The following is a 24211-nucleotide window of genomic DNA, read 5'->3' as shown; positions in this document are numbered from 1 at the left end:
GCACTCCCACTAAAGAAATGATGGTTAATTATTGTAACCCTAGAACGGGGATCTGGGAGGGCCCCACCACTGTCATATTTAATGGTCGAGGGCATATGTGTGTTTCCACCCAAACAGGTCCACTGTGGGTACCCAGCAGGTGGACCCAAGCCGTACCAGGACAGAACGACCATCCCAAAGTCTGCCACCCCTTGACAGAGACCACGCCATGCGTCGAGAACGAAGAAGCAGAGAATGGACTGCAAGGCAGGGAATCGTGTTTGGAGGGATCTGGGGGGCCTGGTTGATCCTTGTGGAATTGACTCTAGCTAGTAATCCTGGAGTGAAGGCATTGCGGGATGCCTATTCGCCAAAGTTGTTCGATCCTCGTACAAATGTTTGGGTGACACTGGCTCATGCTTTAAATACTACCAGCTTTTGTGCCAGTATGGCTACACCCAGTGCGCCCTTCTTGACTTGTTTGGTAGGAGTGCCATTAAATGAATCCACCTGGGATGGATTTAAGGGAGGGCTACAGCAGATTGGAATAGTGACGAGTAGGTCTGCGCTCCCAACACCACCGCCATTCTGGGAAGGGCCCACCCCACCAGATAGGAGCCTGGGCAGCGTTTCTGATGTTTTTAGGAAGTATGATTGGTGGGAGGATAGGCTGCCTATAGGGCCTGAACCGCAGGAGCTGGAACTATTAGATTCCCTCAATGCCTCCCACTGCCTCTTTATTAATGCATCGGCAACTTGGAATAAAAATGTTTCAAATCCAACTCTTCTAAACCCAATTGGGAGTGCCAGTAGCTGGGAGTCATGGTGCAAGAACATTGAGAAAAATGCATCAGCCCCAGCCACCGGCCCTAAGCTCCCCCGAAGATTACCCACAGGATATTTCCTTATCTGTGGCAACCGGGCTTGGTCCAGAATTCCATCAAAGCCTATAGGGGGTCCATGTACGATAGGCCAAGTGAGTATGGCTTTGCCCTGGCTTCATCCCAACAGCACCAGCATCAAGAGAAGAACTCGGCGAATGGCGCGTAGCATAACCCAGACGGAGGACTGTAATGACGAAGTCCGCCTCTGGTCTAAGTGGGAGATAATTTTCGCATTCCTCTTCGTACCGGGGGTGGCAGCGGCGCAAGCCCATAGGAACTTAGACACTCTGTCCTGCTGGGTAGTAAAACAAGCCAATGCCACCAGCCAGGTTCTCTCTGATTTAGCACGGGACTTATCACAAGTACAGCACGCGGTGTTACAAAATAGGGCTGCAATCGACTTCCTGCTGCTAGCCCACGGGCATGGATGTGAAGATTTTGAAGGGATGTGCTGCATGGACCTACAAGACCACTCTAAGGCAATCCACCAGCAAATCCAACAGCTGATGGAACACACCCAGAAGATACAGAAAGACGTGGGTTTGGGCTGGATGGGTTAACTGATTTATTGGGCACTGGTGGGTGGCTAAAATCCTTGCTTAAGACAGGATTGATGCTTTTGATTGTTATGCTTTTTGTCCTATGCTTATTCAGCTGTGCCTTTGCATGCATAAGGCGAATGCTATTCTCCCTTACTAATAAAGCCTGGCTATTGCAAAAGAAAAAAGGAGAACTTATAGAGGAATGGCTTGAAGATCGAGGACACTTCACGGCTCCAGGCGGTCTGCACAACCCTGGCCTTGAAATGATCGAGAGTCCTTGAACTGTCCATCAACAGATCAATGAGCAACGGACGCTGCGCAGCATGATGCCGGACTCTTCGGCTGGGAAGACTTTGCAGACCAACATGGACTTGGGGATGGGTGCATGTATTAGTAAAATCGAGGCTAATGTTACTAGTTGCTTTACTGTTTATGCTTTGTATCTTTAGCTGTGCTTTTGCATGTATTAGATGTATGATATTCTCGCTCACCAGCAAGGCTTGATTAGTGCAAAAGAAAAAAGGGGGAATTGTAGAGAAATGCTGTGCTGAGGATCTGCACCACCCTCGCCTTGCTGATAATGTACAGGGGACTGTTAGCGAATTGTCTGTGGCCGGCTGGGAATGAGGAGCTAGCTGCTTCAGGTAAACAACTTTGCAGAACTGAGAAGAGCCTATGCGGCCGGGACCTAGCAACCCTCCTAGCAACCAATCATAACTAGCCTGGAAATCCCTCAGATGCTTGTAGGTATAAATATATGCGCACTTTGGCTAATAAACGGAGCAAGACCTAACCTCATATTGAGTCCGTGTCTTGTAATCCGGCTTGACTCCCGGAAGGCCCGTGCAGTTGTCCTGCGCTGGTTCCAACACTTCTGTTTTCTTCTTCAGCAATTGGAGGAATTGTTGGCAGAAAGTGGAATGCTTTGAGGAGCTTATGGTGGTGTTTGTTCTGGGCAGTTGTCTGGACATCCTAATCGATTCCAGCAGTGCTTGTAGCAAAAGTGGAGATTGTCACCACCCTAAGCACAGGTTGCTGGTTATTGCAGCTACTGATGCTCTGAACAACAACGCTTCTCATATACAGACAGGTAAGGGCAGCCCCCAAGTCCCTATTCCTAGAAGCAATGCAAAGCAAACAGTGAACCACCGATAAGAGGAGGGTTGAGGTAGGGACAAATCAGACCTATACAAGTCTATGGACTTTGGTCAGTCAGCTGAGCCTGCTCCTCATGTTCATGTAAAAAAGTATCTGGTAGTTGCAGGAAGTCCCCCCTATGGGAGATGGAGGCATCAATCTGATGACTTGACCTGATGTCTTAGGAGGCTGTTGAGGAGCTGCCTTATCCAGCCCTTGAACTACTACCCTATGCTGCTCTTCTAGGTGTGTGGCAGTGATGCTGCCAGGATTAACCTGAAGCATATTATGAGTAGCTGCAGAGCACTGGAGGTGGGAGTAAAAGGCAGGGGAGCCAGGTGGTGGCCCCTCACTCCCCACACTGAGGGGGAAAGGCTCAGGCAGAAGTGGTCTCATGTGAGTCAACACTTAGCTGTGTGGATGTTGGCAAGGCAGGGCTTTGACTTCTGCGGCCACAGGTCCATCTTTGAGGAATGAGCCCTGCTGAGCAGGGATGGGACTTCTTTGCAAAGGCAGGCTTGCAACACTTGGTCAGACTTGTTAAGCTAGTGAGGAGAGGGCTTTACAGTAGGTACTTGAGGGGAGAGTTACTGTAACCTGAAGAGAAGTGAGAGCACAAGGGGCAGAGCAGATATGCCTGGGAAAACATAAGGAAGGCTTTCACACTTCCCTGTAAAAGTAGCATGATGTGGGGCCCATTTCAACTGCCTGTACACAAATGTATAGCATGAGGAACAAGCAGGAGGAATTAAAGTCCACACAGTTGCAGAACTAAGATTTTGCTGGGACTGTGGAGATGTGGAGGGATATCTGGTTCAAGTGCTGCAATGGAGAGGGACAGAAAAAAATAAGGTGTGGAGATATGGAGGAAGGGTTGAGCTCTGTGAGGGAGTTGCAGGGGATGCAGAGATGATGGAGCTAGACTCTTAAAGCTGCTTGGTGACAGAAGAGGAAATGGACACAAATTGGAACATGAGAAATTCTGATTGGATATTGGGAGAGTTACCACAGGGATGCTAAACATGGGAACAGGTTGCTCAGGTTGTGGACTGTCTTTGGAGAGAGTTCAAAACTTGAATTTGCATGGCCCTGAGCAACCTGACCTGATTAGACCTGCTCCAAGGAGTTTGGACTAGGTGACATTTGGACATCTCTTCCAACCTGAATTGTTCTATTTCACAGGAGGGTGAGCTGCAGACTATCCTGGTTTAAATTCCCCTACTCTCCTGTGAGAAGTGCACACAGATTTCAAACTCTGAGCACACTGCCATGTAGCTGGCTGAGTGGCTTCTACAAATTGAGAGGGCTTGTTTTTTGGTCCCTTCCCTACTGAAGACAGTGATTACCCATCTGGGAAGATTTTGCCTGGTTCCCCATACATACTTGGCCCATCAGGTTTATGGCCTATGATCAAAGCTCTGAAGGGAGACCATTCTCCTAGCCTGTCTGGCATCTCTGCTCTTCAGAACATAGCAGTGCAAACTTTAACAGAATCTCAGAATGGTTAATGTTGGAAGGGACCTCTAGAGATCATCTAGTCCAACCCCCCTGCTCCAGCAGGAACACCTAGAGCATGTGGCACAGGGTGGCATCCAGGTGGGTTTGGAAGATCTCCAGAGAAGGAGACTCCACAACCTCTCTGGGCAGCCTGGTCCAGGGCTCTGTCACCCTCACAGGAAAAGTTCTTCCTCACATGGAGATGGAACTGCCTGGGTTTCAACTTGTATCCATTACCCCTTGTCCTGTCACCCGCCCCCACAGAGAAGAGCCTGGCCCCCATCCTCCCTACAATCACCCCTCAGGTACTTGAACATGTTGATCAAATCTCCTCTCAGCCTTCTCTTCAGGCTAAACAGGCCCAGCTCGCTCAGTCTTTCCTCATATGACAAATGCTCCAGTCCCTTAGTCATCTTTGTGGCTCTCCACTGGACCCTCTCTAGAAGCTCCACATCCCTCTTGTACTGGGGAGCCCAGAACTGCACCCACTATTCCAGGTGCGGCCTCACCAGAGCTGAGTAGAGGGGCAGGATCCCCTCCCTCGCCCTGCTGGCAACACTCCTCCTGATGCAGGCCAGGATCCCATTGGCCTTCCTGGCCATGAGGGCACATTGCTGCCTCATGGGTAACCTGTTGTCAGCCAGGACTCCCAAATCGCTTTCTGTGGAGCAGCTTTCCATCAGGTCAACCCCTGATCTGTACTTGTGCCTGGGGTTATTCCTCCCCAGGTGCAGGACCCTGCACTCATCCTTGTTGAACCTCATGAGGTTCCTCTCTGCCCAACTCTCCATCCTGTCTAGGTCCCTCTGAATGGCAGTGCAGCCCTCAGGAGTGTCAGCCACTCCTCCCAAGTTGGTGTCATCTGCAAACTTGCTGAGGGTGCACTCTGTGCCCTCATCCAAGTCACCGATGAACAAGTTGAACAGCACCGGGCCCAGTACTGACCCTTGGGGGACACCACTGGCCACAGGCCTCCAACCAGACTCGGCCTCATTTATCGCCACCCTCTGGGCTCTGCCATCCAGCCAGTCCTCAATCCACCTCACTGTCCACTCGTCCAGTCCACACTTCCTGAGCTTCCCCATGAGGATGTTATGGGAGACGGTGTCAAAAGCTTTGCTGAAATCAAGGCAGACAACATCCACGGCTCTCCCATCGTCCATCCAGCTGGTCACCTCATCGTAGAAGGCTCTCAGGTTCGTCAGGCACAACTTCCCCTTGGTGAATCCATGCTGACTACTCCACCTTCTTTTCCTTGACATGCCTAGAGATGGTCTCTAGGATGAGCTGCCCTGTAGAGGGATGGCTAGAGAGCCGCGTACATGGCTGCCCAGCAGGCCTGCTCAATTCCAGCCTTCAGGTTTCAGTGAAAGAACAAAGGGAGTGCTAACTAGGAGATAAGAAAGTAGACCAAGGTCAGAGGGAATAAAAGAGCTGTTGAACTAAAAGGATGAGCTAAACAAGTAAGGGGGGCTGTAAGGGTCTGAGTTAGATCATTGTCTACCAATTAGGAGCCTGTGTAATTACATCACTAATTGTTAAGAATCATATAAATGTACTGCATGAAAAGCTAATAAACGAAGCCAGTTCCAGCTTCTATGAAGTTGTTGTCTGGCATTCCTGACCCGCTCCAAGCTGCAACAAGTGGCGCCCGAACAGGGACCAGATTCTGAACAGGGACAAGATTCCGAACAGGGACCTGGCACAACGGTGCGGGATTCCGGAGGACGACATACGGGTGCAGCCGAGTGATCCGACCAAGAAGGTGGACCGGAGCGGGTAAGCCGGCCGTGATTGCGCACACGGAAAAGACGGCGTCGGGGAGCGAGAAGCCGGGACCCGGGACGAAAAGTCAGCGTTGGGGGGCGAGAAGCTGGGACCCAGGTTGCACGTGCAAGAATAGAGCGAGAAGCTGTGGTACAGCTGCTGCAGGCGAAAAGAGAAGCAGCAGTGAGTACGAAAATGGAGCAAGAAGCTGCTGTACAATTGCTGCTGGACTTATTAGCAAAGAGGGAGGCAGCAGTGAGCATGAAGAAGCTGTATGAGCTGTATAAATGGGCTAGAGACAAGGGACACTTGCAAAGACCCAAGCTGAAGCGAGGGGGTTCTGAGCCCCACCGTTGCCCAAAGGACATCACAGGGCCACCGCCAGATCGTGAGCCTCCCGAAGCTGCGAGCAGTGTACCTGTAAGGGCCTTTGCGAGCACTTCAGGACCAGGACCGCCACGCCACCGAAAACCGCTGGTGTCTGGAGATCCATTGCCAACCCCCGCCGCCTGCGTCCTCATCTGTGCCTGTGGCGCCTGCACCATCTGTGCCCCTGCTTCCGGACCGCACCCAGCGAGCCTGAAGAACGGCCCGGCTGGATCCAGGATTTGTTAGATCACCTTGAAAAAAAAGGAAAAGGGGGGCCAGGGAAGAAAAGGCGAATGAGATCAAGGAGACTTACGTTGCTGAGGGCTTGACAACAGCCAGGAGGGAGGTGCAGGGGGGTTTAATCCGTCTTTTAAAGTGGGGGTTGAAGAATTGTAATGCTTTAAGTGAGGACAGAAACCGTTATTAGGGCTATTATTTCTGTTTGCTATGTTCATCTTTATTATGTGTTGTATCCTTTGTATATTGATGCCGAAACGAGGTATGGTTGAAAGGTGGAAATTTGTATGATCTGTAGAGTCATAAAATTGTTGTGCGAAATAGAATCCAAGACCTTGAGAAAAAAGATGTTTGCCTGCCCGGGCTGAGTGATAAGGAGCATGGAGGCGGCTGCTCAGCCAGGCTCAGAGCCGACCTCCTCCAAAAGCAGCTGAAGGCGGCTGCTCGACCGGGCTTGTAGCCAACTTAACTGCAAACATCCTCTAAATTAATTTGAAGGTAAAACATCCGAGAGGGAGGGAGATGAGAAAGGCAGGACCCTCAGACTGACGGCTGGGACCACTTACTGGCATGCGCACCTGCGCAGCCAGGAGGGAAGGTTATGTGACTGAAGGCGGAGTTTGTCCGGCCCCTGGTCTGCCTGCTGGCACGTACTGGCCCTACGTGGCAGGATGCACCGGGCATAAACAGACAGTGCAGAGAGAAAGGGGGGGGGGGTGAGACTCCTAGCACCGAGACCCACGTTGTCTCTGCGGGGACGCCCGCCGCGTTAGGAGCCTGTCAGCAACCCTCTAATCTGCCAACTCGAGAGAATGTTCAGTCTCAGTGTCCTGCCGACAAGTATTACCTCACGAGTAATTAGGCATACTTTGCTTCTTTAACGTGCTTTCACCTGAATAGCCGTAGCCACTTTGTTCTGTGTGATTATTGCCGAATCCCAAACCCATTCGCAACCTAATTGGCAACGAGGATGGGATTAGGCAAATGAGACAGTGGAACTCACGAGTGGAGTGCACAGCTACGTGAGGTCGTGCCACTGGATGGAAACTGTGTTTGTGCTGTTTGTATGTGTGGTCTTTAGATCTTTATTGTATAATATATGTATCAGCAGAGAGGGCTGAATAAGCACAACAGGAAAGTGCAGAATTTGAAAGTGGGAAAGCCAGGAATAACTCAGACTATGGCGTCCCACCCCCCCAACCAGTGGAGGACTGGGAGCCGTACTCTGACTTGTATCCTTGGAAAGAGACTAGGGAAGTACTTCAGCATGGGAAACAAGAATGAAGCGATGGCCAAGCTCCAGTGCAACTGACACGGAAGGACCTGCAACAGTCCTTACAAATTGTAAAAGCCTCAATGCTACTGGAGCGGGGGCCTCCTTAATATACAGAAATCCCAAGCAATTTCTGGGGAGGAAACCAAATTGAAGCTATGCAAACATAAATAGAAATGGAAATCGAGAACCTTTCAAAATGATTGGGACATCTTAATAATCGATTTGAAAGATTGTTTTTTCACCATACTATTGCATCCTGAGGACCATGACATAGTGGAACATATGAACCAAACGCTGAAATGCCAGCTATAAGAAAAAAAAAAAAAAAAAGAAAAAAAAAAAAAAGAAAAAAAAAAAGGAAAAAAAAAAAAGGAAAAAAAAAAGGAAAGAAGGAAAAAAAAAGAAAAAAAAAGGAAAAAAAGGAAAAAAAAGGGGAAAAAAAGGAAAAAAAAGGAAAAAAAAAAGAAAAAAAAAAGAAAAAAAAAAGAAAGAGGAGAATTGGGAATTATGCCTGCAGAAAAATTGGCAAGAGCAGAATATGTTTTAAAATTTTTGAGATTACCCCAGGACAGCCTAGTCCCTCTGATGGTCAAACACAGGGCTGGGCTAAAGGGAGCCCTGACAGAAGTAAAGTCGGGTCCGTGTAAGATGATGCTGAGAGACTGGAACATGGGAAAATGGATGGGACCTTTGGACTTGATAACCTGGGAAAAAGGGTATGCTTGTATCATTACAGATGCTGGAACCAGATGGGTGCCAGCAAAATGGGTGAAACCCTGGCTGGAAGCAAACTTGCATACATCAGATGTAGCAGGCAAGCAGCCGGTACTCTAGCTGTGGAAAGTGTGAGCCTGCAGAACATCATGAGAGGAAGAAGTGTCCTGTACTACTAAGCAGGCCTTGCTGGTACAAAAGAAAAAGGGGGAATTGTAGAGGGATGGCTAGAGAGCCGCGTACATGGCTGCCCAGCAGGCCTGCTCAATTCCAGCCTTCAGGTTTCAGTGAAAGAACAAAGGGAGTGCTAACTAGGAGATAAGAAAGTAGACCAAGGTCAGAGGGAATAAAAGAGCTGTTGAACTAAAAGGATGAGCTAAACAAGTAAGGGGGGCTGTAAGGGTCTGAGTTAGATCATTGTCTACCAATTAGGAGCCTGTGTAATTACATCACTAATTGTTAAGAATCATATAAATGTACTGCATGAAAAGCTAATAAACGAAGCCAGTTCCAGCTTCTATGAAGTTGTTGTCTGGCATTCCTGACCCGCTCCAAGCTGCAACACTGCCCCCATCACCTTTCCAGGGACAGAGGTGAGGCTGACTGGCCTGCAGTTTCCCGGCTCCTCCCTCTTGCCCTTTTTGAAGACTGGAGTGATGTTGGTTTCTTCCAGTCCCCCAGCACCTCCCTGCCCTCCATGACCTCTCAAAGATGATGGAGAGCAGCTGAGTAATGACCTCCACCAGTTCCCTCAGCACTCTTGGGTGCCTCCCATCCAGACCCATAGATTTATGGACATCCAGTCTACCTAAATAATCCCTAACCCAGTTCTCCTTGACCAGTGTAAAATCGTTCTCTCTCTTGTCTCCGGGCTCAGTAGTTCATGGGGACTGGCCTTAGCAGTAAAGACTGAGGCAAAGGCAGCATTTAGTAACTCTGCCTTCTCTGCATCCTCTGCCACCAAGGCACCCTCCCCATTCAGCAGCTGACTAACATTTTCCCTAGCCTTCCTCTTGCTGCTGATGTATTTATAGAAGCCCTTCCTCTCGTCCCTGACATCTCTTGCTAACTCTAATTCCAAACGGGCCTTGGCCTTCCTCGTTGCATCCCTGCATTCTCTGACAATGTTCCTATATTATTCCCATGTGGCCTGGCCCTTCTTCCACATTATGTACGTGCTCTTTTTCTCATTGAGTTTACCCAACCATTGAGTTTACCCTTGCCCATCCACGCAGGTCTCCTGCCTGCCTTCCTCGACTTCTTTCTTATAGGAATGCACTGATCCTGAGCTTGGAGAAAGTGGTGCTTGAATAGTAGCCAACTCTCCTGGACACCCTTTCCTTCTAGGACCCTTGCCCAGGGGATTCCTCCAAGGAGCTCCCTGAAGATGTCAAAGTTAGCTCTCTTAAAGTCCAGGGTTGGTTGCAATCCTACTTTTCGTTCAGCTACCTCCTCACAGGATTGTGAATTCCATCATCTCATGGTCGCTGCAGCCAAGACTGCCCCCAACCTTCACATTTCCCACTAGACCATCTCTGTTAGTATCAGGTCTAGCAGCACCCCTCCCCTTGTTGGCTCATCAACCACCTGCATCAAGAAGTTATCTGCAATGTTCTGCAGGAACCTCCTGGACTGTCTGTGTGATTATCCCAGCAGACAGCAGGGTGATTGGAGTCCCCCATAAGGACCAGGGCCTGGGATCGTGAGGCTTCTTGCAGTTGCCTGTGGAAGGCCTCATCCACTTCCTCTTAATGGTCAAGAGGCCTGTAGTAAACACCCACCACAGTGTCGCCCCTGTTGGCGTGCCCTTTAATCCTCACCCACAGGCTCTCGATCTGTGCTTTGTCCTCTACTATGCTGAGCTCCATACATTCCAGTTACTCTCTCATGTAAAGAGCAACTCCGCCACCTTGCCTTTCTGGCCTGTCCTTCCTGAAAAGTCTAAAGCCATCCAGGGCCACGTTCCAGTCATGAGAGCCATCCCACCATGTCTCAGTAATTGCGATGAGATCATGGCCCTGCAATCGCACACGCATCTCCAGTTCCCCTTGTTCATTCCCCATGCTGCATGAGTTTACATAGAGGCATTTGAGTTGGGCACCCAATGCGCCTCTCTTTCTAGCTGGGGCAGCTGGATCTTGACCACGCGGGCCTTCAGAAGGTCTCTTATTTTCCCATCTAGCCTCTTCAGGCTTAGGGCGCCCTATACAGGCTATGGAGTTAGGCGGTTGCAAGTGGCATGGCAGGCCATCGCCTACTCCATAACCTGCTACCCCGATGATACCCCCCTCCTCCCTCGAATCTAGTTTAAAGCCCTCTTGATGAGCCCTGCTAGCTCGTGTCCCAGGGCTCTCTTCCCCCCTTGAGAAAGATGGATCCCATCAGATTCTATCATGCCTGCCACTGTGTAAGGCTTCCTGTTACCGAAGAAAATCAAAGTTGTGGTGATGATGCCAGCCATGGACCCACATGTTGATGGACCATATCCTCCTATTTCTTTCGATATTGCTGCCAGCACTGGGAAGAATGGAAGAGAATATGACCTGTGTGCCTGAGTTCCTAATTGTCTGCCCCAATTCCCTAATTGCACAGATCATATGCACAAACAGGCAAGATGATTTCCAGTCATCACTCTTCAGTCCAGTAATCACTAAATTTAGCTGGATTTGCTATAATCATAATGAAGTAGCCTTGAGAACTTGTCACCTAAAAGTAAGCAATCATCTGGTGTCAAAACTTTTTTTGAAGTGTTGGAAATGAGTTCAAGAATGTGGTTAGGTATTTTCCATCTACTGTTTAACAAGAACAACCTTTGTTCTTTTTCCTCAATTCATCTGATTCATCATGTAAAATCCAAGAATGAAAGGGATAAGGTCAATATAATGTTGCTATATATTGGATTGCTCTAGGGAGGACTAGTGTCCTGAGCCTCTGATTCAAATCCTTAATAACTCAATTTTCCATTTAGACCCAGAGTTATTGTTACTTATTTAATGTAACATTTCTCCTACTATTTCTACTTGAGATGCAGGTATAATGCAGGTATAATGTTGCCTGCGTGTGTAGTCTTCTAATTTCACATACAGCCTTTACGTGCCTTCAGAAACTTCCTAGTTTGTCAGGATAAAAGATGTTCATTGCTTTATCATAACAATAAGAACAGGACACTAGAGCTTTACATTGTAAAACACTGGAGTCTTACATTGCTATACTTTTAGTAATGCAAGGGGAAGTCTCCTCTTTGGAGGAGTGGTTTTTTTTTTTTTTTTTTTTTTTTTTAACCCAACTATCCACAGCTCTGTCTACAAGTCATCCACTCTGCTTCAGGAACAAGACTGAAGAAAGGCATGTTGCCTTCTGTCAAACATGAAGCTTTGGACTAAATTGCTTGGTCTGAGGATATGTTTGCACAGGCAGCACAATCAGTGTGTGAAATAGCTTTTTTCTTCTGGAATCCCAGGAGACTCAGTGACTGCCAGCCACCTACCGTGGGATCCACTCTAGTATCTACTCCAGAAGAGAAGTTTTCCTCTCTAGTTCATGGTAGTGGCAGGTTTTCAATGCTTTGTTTTCAAGGTGGATTGTGGGATGTGTCCTTCAAGTTAAATTTCCTGAGTCCTAGATTATGCCTTGTTGGGAATGTCTATGTAGCTAAGAAGTTTATGGGGTTCTCAGCTCCATAGGTCTTCCTAAAATGTATGAAGAGAGATTAGGACCTCAGCCAGACCTATCAAAAAATGCTGCATCAAAATAAAATAGAAAACTGCCCACACAGTCTTGCCTGTGCTGGGTAATTCAGGCTGACCGCCATACCAGCAATTATTGTATTCACTGTGCAAACAGGAACAGGAATGTCTTGCAGCAGGAGACTTGCGGTAATGCCACTGTAATGGTATTCTAACAACTTCTAAATTATTCCATGTAGAGCTTGTATGTGCTGCAGCACTTCTTTAGACATTATGGCAGTAAAGAGACCTCTCTTTGGATGGCAGGATTTTAATGGATGGATTTTTGGATGGTAGAATTTTTTAATGGTGTTTAACAATTAAAAAGAGCAGTCCTACATTCCTTTCAGGCCCTGTGCACTGCAGAGCTGGAGCTAGAGCTCAGTCCAGCATAACTTGATAGAATAGGAATGGAAATCAGTTCTCATTATTTCATTTTGCATATTTAACAAAATATTTAAGATTTTTAAGCATTAAAATTCTCCCTGTTCTCTATAATACCATCACTTGAGGAGGGATAAGAGGAAGGGAGGAGAAAAAGGAGAAATAAAAGGCAGAAACACTGTTGAGAACTTCTTTGCGTTTGAAGTTCTATCAGTTCTCACATCAGAATGACAGAAAAAGAGAACTGTAATGGAGAAAGGATGATATGTATACAAAATTGCCCTGATGGTTAAGTACTTTCAGGGGAAATTCAGACCACAGAATCTGCTCTGCTGCACTTTTACTACCCTTGGGCAAGATTAAAGATTTTTAAGTATTTACAAATAAACACTTTGAAGCCCAAGCCTTACAAAACGCTAACACAGGGATGCGCTTGATCTTAGCGAAGAGCCTGCCGTGGTTATTGTACTCATGTAGCAGTTTATGGGCAGCCATCCAGACAGAAACAAAAGCATGGCAAAGGCCAGGCCTGCCATGGGTCCCCAGTAGGCACCTTTGTGTGAGCAGAGCCTGGTGTCTGCAAGGGATTCCTCTCAAGTTGCTGTTCACCTTGCTCTGCTGCTGTTTTTTTCTTTTTTTTTTTTTTCTTCCAAATGAATCATAGAATAATTTACACTGTGAGGGACTCGTGGCAGTATCTTGTCCCACTTCTCATTATGTATCAGCAGAAAATAGCACTGAAATGTTAAGTTAGAGAAGGGAAATTGAAATCCTTGCCTGTGAAGTTGCCTTTTTCTCTAGTGAAGCTAAGCCTGCCTGTGGGAAACTGAGAAACCATGAGAAACTGTGGGAAGCTGTGGGAATGGTGAAAGTTAGGAGTGAGAAACTGTGAAAGTCAGGAATAACAGATTAGCAGATAGAGAAACCCAAAACACAGGCTGGACGCACTGAGCTCTGGTTGTTTACCTGTTGTCCGTTAGCAGGATTGGACCCAGATAGCAATAGAGTCAAGGAATTGGCTGGAGGCAGGGGGAGGGAGCGCGTGGACAGCGTGTGGACAGTGTATGCTCACATACTCGGAGAATATATGTTTGGTCTGATGCTCAATAAAATGGCTTCTGGCTTCTGATCCTAAACCTTAAGCCCCTGCTCCTTTTGATGATTTCCACATGTTCCTTCATTTTTGTTCAATTTTAGTAATCACTTTCTGTAAGTTGTTGCTTCATAACTGATTGTCATTTGCTCTTGTTCCTGTCTACTCTGAAAATGACTCTTTGGGCTCAGAAGACTGTTTTAAGCACTGGTTCAGAACCTGTCTAAATTGGGGCCTGTGCTAGTCATTCTAGCTTTTATTGTTTCCTTGCTAAGCAGAAGTACGTAGAACTATCTTCTGATCTTCAGAAAGTGGAGCAAAGAAATGTTCTTCCGTTGATGGATCAATTTGTACATCTTGCTGCTATAGCACCATTTGATTCACAAGAGCTCTATTTCTTAACCTACTGGCTAAATGTGATCAGTCACCTGCTGCAGGTGAAGCTTTCCTGACATTTAATATGATGATTATTCTAATTTATTTAATGTCACTTTTTATACTTGCATTGTTCTTTTAAATGACTTAGAGTCAGAGCAAATGTACTGCTTCCTGAACCAAATCAGCACTTAGCAAGTCACCCAGTTAATGGTATAATTAGTCATTTATCTCCTATAAGTATTTGGAATGGGTGTACTAGTGATTTTTTATTATTATTATTCCCAAGCACAGTTGTTTGAGGACCTCTTGTCAAATTCTGCAGTTGTACAGAAAAGTAATGTCCAGATCATGGAAAGACCTTGCGTTGTAGCAAGGTAGAAGCAATAAAAAGCAAAGTCCCAGTGTGGCTCTGTGTGAGATGTTGTGTGGGAGGTTTGAGAAGTAGGACTTGCTGTGCTGCCTGCTTTCTCTCACTTGGATTTGGATGCCCCATCCAAAGAGCTTTTGTCTTTTCAATGTGAGCTTCAGTTGTCAGCTATTCCATGGTCCCAAGATGGTACCTCACTACGTATTTCATTTCCCCAGTTCTGCACACATATGGAATCAGATGTGATTTTTTTCCTTCCCCATTGTGTTCTACTTTGTTCTGTTCCTTCCCTATCATTTAATGAGGTGTAATACTTTGTGCTCGACTTGCCAATGAGATTATCATGCATGTTATAACATTTTGCTTGCCTAAATGTTTAGTCTTCCTGTTAGCTGCAGGGACTAAATTACACATGTGGTTTTTGTCTTATAAAGATTCAAGGACAGTCTTATAGTGAGTCAGGTTATTAATGTGTGTTGAACAAGACTGCTCATTTAATTAGGCTGGACACTTCTTCAGACAGCCCTAAAGATGTAAGTTATACTGTAGTGTTTATTTTTTATTATTTCTTTCCTTAAACTTGCCCATTCAGAAAGAAGTCCAATGAAAATGGAGTGGTAGGGAAGAGGAAGTAAGGACTGCACCTTTATGTAAGGAAGAAAGAAAAAAGCATCAATGGATATTTACTTCGGCAGAACTGCTTGTCCTATCTAGCATGCAGTTACAAATCTGTGTGAATTAAGGAAAATCAGAAATGAGGATGGGTAGTGGCAAATCAGTAGCTCACAGGTACGCTCAAAACATTTCCCAGTTGTTTCAATGCCTGTGATATCCTATTAAATACCTCAGTATACTTCTGCTTAATATAACATTGGAACAGGCTGCCCTGGGAAGCGGTGAAGTCCCCGTCCCTGGTAGTGTCCAAGAAACGTGCAGATGAGGCACTTAGGGACATGGTTTAGCAGGCATGGTGGTCATGGGTTTGCAGTTGGATTCAATGATCTTGAAGGTCTTTTCCAACTTTCCAACCACAATGATTCTTGGAAAAAAAAAAAAAGATTATAATGGTGAGTTTGAGTGAATCAGTTTCACTCTGCGATGCAATAATTTTGGAAAATTTCCTGTGAATGGCATGAATGACTGGTGTCTCTGAGCCAAAGTGTGGATATATCCTTTGCATGCTGTTGTGGTCATAGTCAGTAATTAATGTAAGAAGTGAAACATGTTCCTTTAGGAGTGAATGAAATAATATAGCTGAGCTTTTTTGTGAGCTACTAGCCAGAATGTCTGAGAGACTATGAAATTACATTCATATGATGCAATTGCTCCCCATACTTATACCCAAACTTTGGATATCTGCCTCCATTTGGAGAGTCTGTCTCTAGAAATGTGGAGCGCTCAGATGCTATTTCGTGTGGATTTTCTGTGCTTTTTGCCAGCTTTGAGAATCAAGTACCCAGTACGATGTCCCAGAAATGAGGCAAGCAAGATTGGGTGTAAAAAGTACTGTCTACAGCTTTTGCTGGCACCTGTATGGTATCTTGGTGAATGCTATTTGTGAATAGAATTTAATAGTTCCAGGCAGTCATATGCCAGATCTAGGTTATATTAACCAAACTGCCTTGCTTCCTCAACACTTCATAGTACCAGAAGCAGAGAGAGAGGAAGATTCTGGGAAGGCACATTGTCTTGTAATTTTTCTATGTTTCTAGAAAATCTAAAGGTTCTGAAAACTTCAATTTAGTTCTTCAATTTCAACACAATTAACCCAGAAACTTCTGTGGAAGAAGTGTTTGTGGAAGAATTGTTTGAAAGCAGGAACTGAGAGGAAAACTAGGGCCTAACACAGCTCTGGCATTACAGAGGCCTGCTTGGGGTGCTACACAGTTGCCACTTCCAGGATGGTTGGTACGCACGGACTCTGCTCCTCCACGGTTCCCTGGGCAACGCAATCTGCCCTCCTCGCAGCTGCAAAAGGGAGTAACGGAGGATGGAGCGGGGTGAAGGCTCCGCGGCCAAACTCTGTTGCACTCCCTGTGCTGGGCTGCTGATAAGCCGCACAGTGGCTGTCTAATGAGAGATATACGATAACAAGTCCGGTGCTGAGCCAGCAAAAGTGGCAAATGATGAACTTTGCTTGAACTTTGCTCATTATAATGTGAAAACCATACCTCCATCCCAAAAGTTACCCGCCTCTGAGGTACGACCACCCCTCACTGAGCATGCGCTCTAGATTTTCGGTTGACTGTACCTTTAAATGAAAGCGAGAAACTTTTTCACCAATCAATAACAATATTAAGTATGACTCTAGTCACTCAAGCTCCACCTGAATGTAAAGAAAAGTATAAAAGGTGAACTAAGGATGAAAAGTCTGGAGGGGAAGAAACCATCGTAACTCTTGGGTCAGTCAACAGGTTGAGCCCCCTTTCCTCCCCTCGCGCTGGGACGCTGCCTGAGGAGACTTGAGACTGAGAGCCCTCTCCCATCTTCTGGGGTGAGTGATGATTGCACATTTGTACATCAGAGCTAGCTAAAAATCCCACGCTCTAGTAGAGAATTTCCTGTACTGACATCCGAAACCTGCTTTGTAAATGTTGCATTTGAATAAATCATACTGTTTGTGAACTCGACTACTTGTTTAGGGGGAGGCGATCGGACCTACAGTTGACAGACTGTTCGTGAATCCGATACTGCCAGAGTCGAGCTTATAGTTGGTGACACTATTTGGGAACTCGATTCGCTCTTAGGAAGGCGATCGGACCTACGGTCCACGGACTGTTCGTGAATCCGATACTGCCAGGGTCGAGCTTATAGTGGATCACGCTATTTGGGAACTCGATTCGCTCCTAGGAAGGCGATCGGACCTACGGTCCACGGACTGTTCGTGAATCCGATACTGCCAGGGTCGAGCTTATAGTGGATCACGCTATTTGGGAACTCGATTCGCTCCTAGGAAGGCGATCGGACCTACAGTCCACAGACTGTTTGTGAATCCGATACTTTTTTTTGATATCTCCTTCCCCCCCCACCACCACTACCACTGCGGCTTTCAAACTGCAACATTTTCAACACAACTTCATAGAAGCCAAGTAGCCAAAAGACTAAATTCAAGTATGTGGAGCTCCCTGGCTTCTGTAGAAACACATAATATAGAAGCCGGTCCTCCACTAGTATAAGCTATCGTATGTCACTTTGCTTCAGCTCAGTAGGGTTAATTCTGCTCTTAGAGAGCTATGGGATCCCAAAACCAAAGAGGTAATCCATCTCAAACTAGACTTTAGAAATGTGGTTAAAAGGGCAACATAGAGAATGCTGTTGAAACAATGAGCAGAAACATAATAAGTGAGAATGCTTCCTGTTTCCCTAAATGACCTGAAGGGAAAAAATGTAGGTATAAAACTGAAAATGTCAGACATCCTAAAAAAGAGCTGTTCTTAGTAATAGAGCGAATTTCAGTCTGTAAGTGTAGAAAAACCCACTGTAGAATTGCAATTTATGGCACAAACCTAATTTTGCCCTTGTCTAATTTCATCTTTGTTCATTGTATGAATTTTTGTACCATTTCTGTCTAATCATTGGCAAGGTTATTTTAGTATTCCCGTACCTGTCAGCAAACCATTTTCTGTTTATTGATCTTAATCCATGCAGATATATTTCTCTTTTGCTGGTGACACTGTATTGCTGCTGGGTAGCTGAGCATGCGCCTCACGCTGTAAGGTAAGGAGGAGAGGAGGGATTTCTTCCTTTGTTACAAATCTGCCTGTCTCTCTGTATCTGATCAATACTACTGCAGCCTTTTGCTACAGCTGCTGTTCCTTTACACTTAGACCGAGAATCTGAATTCACCCTTTCTACAATGAACCATTGAGAAAGATATCTGGACCTACCTATGTCATTTTTGTGAAGCTGGAATGAGACTGCAATTCTCTTTACTGATAGATTAAAATGGTTGAAAACTATAACCTTGTAAGTGAGGTCAAAGAGCTTTCTGTTCTGCCTGTGTACTGTATTGGCACTGGAAGCCAGCTGAAGTTTTGCGCACTTCCTCTTGCTAATGATAAATGTGATACTGCACTTCTGGCATTGAGCAACTGTTTTGTGTGCATAAACTATGCATTGTAGCTGTAAGCTATAAATTTCAGCAGCATGGACAGAAACTGGGCAAATAAGCAGAACAGTATTTTGCTGTTTCATGGGACCAAGCAGTCATGTGCACTTGGAAGCCAGGCAGAAGAAATAATGTGAGATTGGCTCACAGTATTACAAAGCATTTGTTGCTAGAATCAGACCTGGTATTATAGATGACTTGGTTCTTATCATGCTGAATAAGCAACTGCAGAAGACAAATGAAAGCAGGATAAAGCATTCAGGCATTACAAACAGAGCTATAACTCAAATTCCAACATGTAAATAGCACCACAAGTTCAAGCAAATTCTATGTACACAGTTTTCTGTAGTTGGGGATCTAAAGCACAAATGTCAGTTATGCTGGAAATTCCACAGAAGAATTTTTTTGCAAATACTACAGAAAAATTGAATGCAAGTTTCTGGTGTATTAGGACAGTGCAAGTTTGTCATTGACTCAATAGGCTTTATGTTGTCTTGAATCCATCTACTTCCATCTTTTCGATACTTTCAACATGTTTATTCGTTACCTATAGGACCAAATTTCTGTTCTGTTTTTTTTTTTTTTTTTCCAAAGGAAAACTTTTGAATCATATTGGATACCTGATGAATTCTGTTCTATGCTTGCTGGTATTTTTATTTAGAACAAATACTTACTAGTTGCACTAAAGTTGAATGTAGTTAAAAGATGGGCTGTTTCAACACCATCACCATCTTGGCAAGAAATGGCTTTAGTTTCAGCTATCAGAACAGATAATATCGAGGAAACAGCTTGTTCTGTAAAAGATTTTGTATGCAGAAATAGAATTTGTCTTACTGTGGTACTGGTATACTGCACAGTTAAAAAAAAACCCTCTGTAATGATAGAGCATGAGATGCTGACTTAAGAGCTTCACAAGCTCTAATTCTATCAATACAATGGCATCCTTGGAATGGTTTCAGAGTAATGGAAATAAAGAATAATGCTAAAGTTATTTATTTGTGGAGGTCCTAGTGACCTTCATCCATTCACTTCTGTGTATAAAACAGCAATTAGAAGAACTTTGTGGTGAAAGCTATGTCACTACATACCTCTCCATACTTACCATGATTTTTTGAATGTATGTTAGATGGTTTTACATACACATTTACCTATCCATATATTTATTAATACTTTTCCTGTGTATCATGAGCAAGGTGAATGTTTTTACCTTAAGTTGTCTGCAAGTCATGGAATCTATGGCACTTAATACCAGGGCTCATAGTTGTTTATCCTAAATCACCACTCGCCTATATTTATCCTAGTTATTTCACACATGTAATTGCTGAGTACAAAAATGACGTTAATGCAGGAAGGAATTGGGGGAGAAGTAAGGAGCACTTTCCTCTCCTCTAGGAAAAGAGAATTATGTGGTATTGCTGTAGTGGGAAAGGTACTGTGCAGGTGAGGTAAAGTGAAAAGTGAGGCTCTGGCATTTCACTGAGACTGACCTATATTTGTGTACGTGCTTAATGCTGCAATGTCATAGGCCAGGACCCTATTACTCCTTTGTTCTCTTGAAATGGTCCACTTAATCATTCCTCTGGAGTGTGCTGTGGAGTGTGTGTGGAGTGTGTTGTTGGAGGGAATGCGATTTTGCTGAAAATAAACAGCTACGCAAAATAAATAGCTCTTCCAATTAAAACGCAAATAGGTATGTTGACAGAGTTATACTTGTATCCATAAGTAGATTCTGAAAATTCTTTGTTATACCAGAGAAATATTTAAATAATCCTTACTATGCCTACAAATACAGTCTTTTCCCTTTTTTTCTTGTTTCCAGTATGCTATAAGCTCTGCATTGTGCTATTTAGTAGAGATCACTAAAGCTATTTTCAGTTCTTTTGCAGCTAGTCTTCTGAAACGTACTTCTGTTTCATTGTCTCAAGGTCAGGCTTTATTATGAGGATTATAATGAATGAATTTCAGATCAAGTTAGTTCACAGAATCCTAGAAATATGAGCTGGAAAGGCCACTGGTGGTCATTTATTTCAGTCCCCTGAAATGAGTCTCTTGCTGAGACTAGATTGCCAGCCGTAACTTTTACTGGCCAAATCTCAAAAAACATCCCTGGACACTATGGACATCCCATGATCTTTGTGGGCAACCTGTTCTAGTGTTGCACTATTTTTTTTTTCTGGCAAAAGCATCCAGGCTAGTGCACTTAATATACAACCTGAACTTCTCAAGCCAGTGTTTCTAGCCACTGCTTTCTTTTCTATAGTTAATTCAGGCACATGTTAACTCATTTAATATGAACATGTCTTTCTCATATACATTAATGTAACTCCCTTTATAATTTTTGAACTCCTTCACTTTTCCTATATGGGAGAACAATAGCAGGGAAGAGAAATATGTGTGTATTATTTAAACTAAGGAAGGGACAGGTGCAAAATTAAGTGACTTCTAGTATAGTAGCACAAAATGTTTATACAAATTCAAATGGGATATCTTCCTAGATATCTGGTGGGAAGATATCTGTGAAAACTGATGTTATATAAGGATAATGTTACAAGACCTACTTTTCTAGTGCTTTAACTTTAAGGGGACAGGGAAGTAGCTATGATAACCGGAGAAACAATGTGTGGAGATTTGTTAGAGCATATCAGGCATTGACAAGGTCACATGGATGTTGATGGGAACAAGGAAAACAGGCAGCTATAAAGCTCTGAGATCCAATAAATCAGAGGCACTGGGCAATTATTTTACTTGGACCGCCAAATATCATACAATCATTGTTGACATTTTTAAGTATGTGTGGCTTGCTTTTCTTTATAGAAATGTGGTAAGGAAAAAAAAATAATTTCCACACTATCCTATGTGTTTTGTATGAATAATTTCGATAGCAAGGTGGTTGTATGCTCAGTTTGGGTTTTCAAACATATATGAAGTGTTAATTAGAATAATTTCTGTAAATATTTGAATAGAGGTTGTAAACAGCGATTTGATTATTAGAGTAAGTTTGGGGATTTTACAAAGTGTACATGAGAGTCTCATTCTGTCTTTACCACTGAATGACAGGACTTAATTTTCAGCTAGGTTCAGTGACTCAGTACACCCAATCTGAGGTGACAAAGTGGAAATCTACGTGCTCTTTAGGAAGGACAGGCTGAGAAGGCGAGGTGGTAGAGTTGCTCTTTATGTGAGAGAGCAACTGGAATGCATGGAGCTCAACCTGGGGGTGGATGATGAGCAAGTTGAGAGCTTGTGGGTAAAGATTAGAGGGCAGGCTAATGTGGGAGACACTGTGGTGGGTGTCTGCTACAGGCCACCTGACCAGGACGAGGAAGTTGATGAGGCCTTCTACAGACAGCTGGATATTGCCTCACAGTCACAGGCCCTGGTTCTCATTGGGGGACTTCAACTACCCTGACATCAACTGGAAGGACAACACAGCCAGGCGCAAACAGTCCTGGAGGTTCCTGCAGAGCATTGATGATGACTTGACACAAATTGTGGAGGAGCCGATGAGGAGAGGTGGGCTGCTGGACCTCATGCTATCAAATAGGGAGGGACTTGTTGGAGATGTGAAGGTGGGAGGGGTAGCCTCGGCTGCAGTGACCATGAGTTGGTGGAGTTCAGGATCCCATGAGGAGGTGGCAGGGCTGTAAGTAGCCTTGCAACCATGGGCTTCAGGAGGGCCAACTTTAGCCTCTTCAGGGACCTCCTCGGAAGAATCCCATGGGCTAGAGCTCTAGAAGGAAGGGGGGGCCCAAGAGAGCTGGTTAGTTTTCAAGCAGCACTTCCTCCACGCCCAGCCACAGTGCATCCCTGTGTGTAAGAAGTCAGGCAGAGGGGGCAGGACACCTGCGTGGATGAGCAAGGAGCTTGTGGCAATGCTCAAGCAGAAGGCGGCAGTATACAGAATGTGGAAAAAAGGACAGGCCCCCTGGGAGAAATACAGGAACATAGTCAGGGAATGCAGAGATGCGACAAGGAAAGCTAAGGCGCTGTTGGAATGCAATGTGGCAAGGGATGTTTAAAATAACAAGAAAAACTTATTCAAATATATTAACAGCAAAAGGAAGATCAGGGAAAACGTGGGTCCACTGGTGAATGGGGTGGGTGTTCCAGATGGGCTCGGGATCCAGCAATAATCACACAGAACAAGGCGACTACATCGAGCATTTATTTGGGTGAAAGTATTGGGTCTGGTTTTCAAATTGACGGAGAAAGAGGCAAACACCATCGATATATTGTGCTTTTTAATAATAGGAGAAAGATAATAAGTATTACCAGCTAGCTGGGGTCTGGGCTTTCCCAGGCAGGGATCACACCATGGACCCTGACCGCTTAGGTCGTCCCTCTTTTATACCGTTCTTACCCCAAAAATGTCCCCCCTCCCGTTTTCCTGTTCTGCTTTCATGTCAATGTTATCTATATTTTATTGCTGACTGGGACCTCTGGATAAGCAACCCCTCCATGCAGATCATCCTGACTTGCCATATATCAGGAGTCCTTGCAGATAGGTAACCCCTCCATGCAGAGCCACCTGTCATTGCAGAGTGAGACTAAGTATTGACTAGCTTATTAGTGCACTCTTCATTAACTATTTAGTCCCTACATTCCCCCCTTTTTCTTTTGTTCATATCAGAGAATCCTTTCTCGATTCTTCTGAGTTTGTCCCATAAGCATTATATGCATAGAATTAGCTCGAGTTATAGCTTTTTCCATAACCCCCATTACTATGTATCGGTATAATATGGAAATGTGTAACAGCAATAACAGAATTACAAATACGCGCAATCCTTCTTTTATCAGTCCTGATATCCACCCAGGTAACCCTCCAAACAATGACTCTAGCCATCTGTCCATCAGTCCTTCTTCCCGTGTTATCTTCTGAGTGTGTTCCTTGAGCCAGCGCAATTGTTGGTGAATCGATTGGCTATGATCAGGCAGGTTAGAACAACAAAGTCCTTCAAACTCTTCACATCCATGTCCATGCGCGAGGAGCAAGAAGTCTATAGCCGCCCTATCCTGTAGTAGGGCATGTTGCAGGCTGTTCTGATCGAGCAGGAGTTGTTCCAATACTTCGGTTGTCACATTTGCTTGCTTCTCACTCCAACAGGCTAACTTCGAAAGTTCTCTTAATGCATTTCCTGCTGCGGCTCCTGGTACAAAGATAGCTAAGGCGACCCGCACAGTTACAGATATTAATTGTACATTATCATTGCATTCCAGTGTTAAACCAAGGGAACGCTTTTGCCTTCTTTGTTCCTGCTTCATAGTTAACAACTTAGCTCTAGACGGGGCTATCATTGCCAGTTGCCCTAAATAACACGGTCCCCCATAGGCATTCTTAGGTATTCCCTGCCACGCTCTATCCCCACAAATTAAAAACACTCCATCTGGCAAGGCCTTAGCGGTACCATTATTCCATAGTAAATCTGTACTCTTATGTACCTGTCCTGATGGATCCCCCCTCATATGCTCCTAAGGGTAATCCCGCACGCAGGGAATCGTTGTTGTAACCCGTCGACTGTCCCATTTGTCCCACAGAATGTCCCGTTTGCATATATGGGACCGCTACCACCTGGGCTGTTTCTTGCTTAGTGGGGAAGGCCTCCACCCACCCCAAGAATGTGTCTACTAATACCAATAAATATCTATACCCATATTTACCTGGTTTTATTTCCGTAAAATCTACTTCCCAATGCCTTCCAGCTTCACCACCTCTCTCCCTTATACCTTCATGCACCTTTCTGACCCTCGATGGCT

At 45.1% G+C, this 24211-nt stretch overlaps 1 protein-coding gene across 1 annotated transcript; it reads right to left on the bottom strand.

The window, feature by feature from the left end:
• Window positions 1-23083: 23083 nt before the first annotated feature.
• Window positions 23084-23920, bottom strand: LOC148591257 (uncharacterized). Its single transcript, XM_088537918.1, has one exon. It carries the CDS (start codon window positions 23918-23920, stop codon window positions 23084-23086), a length of 837 nt encoding a protein of 278 aa, XP_088394044.1.
• Window positions 23921-24211: the final 291 nt, after the last annotated feature.

Source organism: Tinamus guttatus, unplaced genomic scaffold (assembly GCF_059628265.1).
Source record: "Tinamus guttatus ecotype Peru unplaced genomic scaffold, ASM5962826v1 Tinamus_guttatus_pri_ptg000898l, whole genome shotgun sequence".
Lineage (NCBI taxonomy): Eukaryota > Metazoa > Chordata > Aves > Tinamiformes > Tinamidae > Tinamus > Tinamus guttatus.
This window is presented reverse-complemented; position numbering and strand designations above follow the sequence as displayed.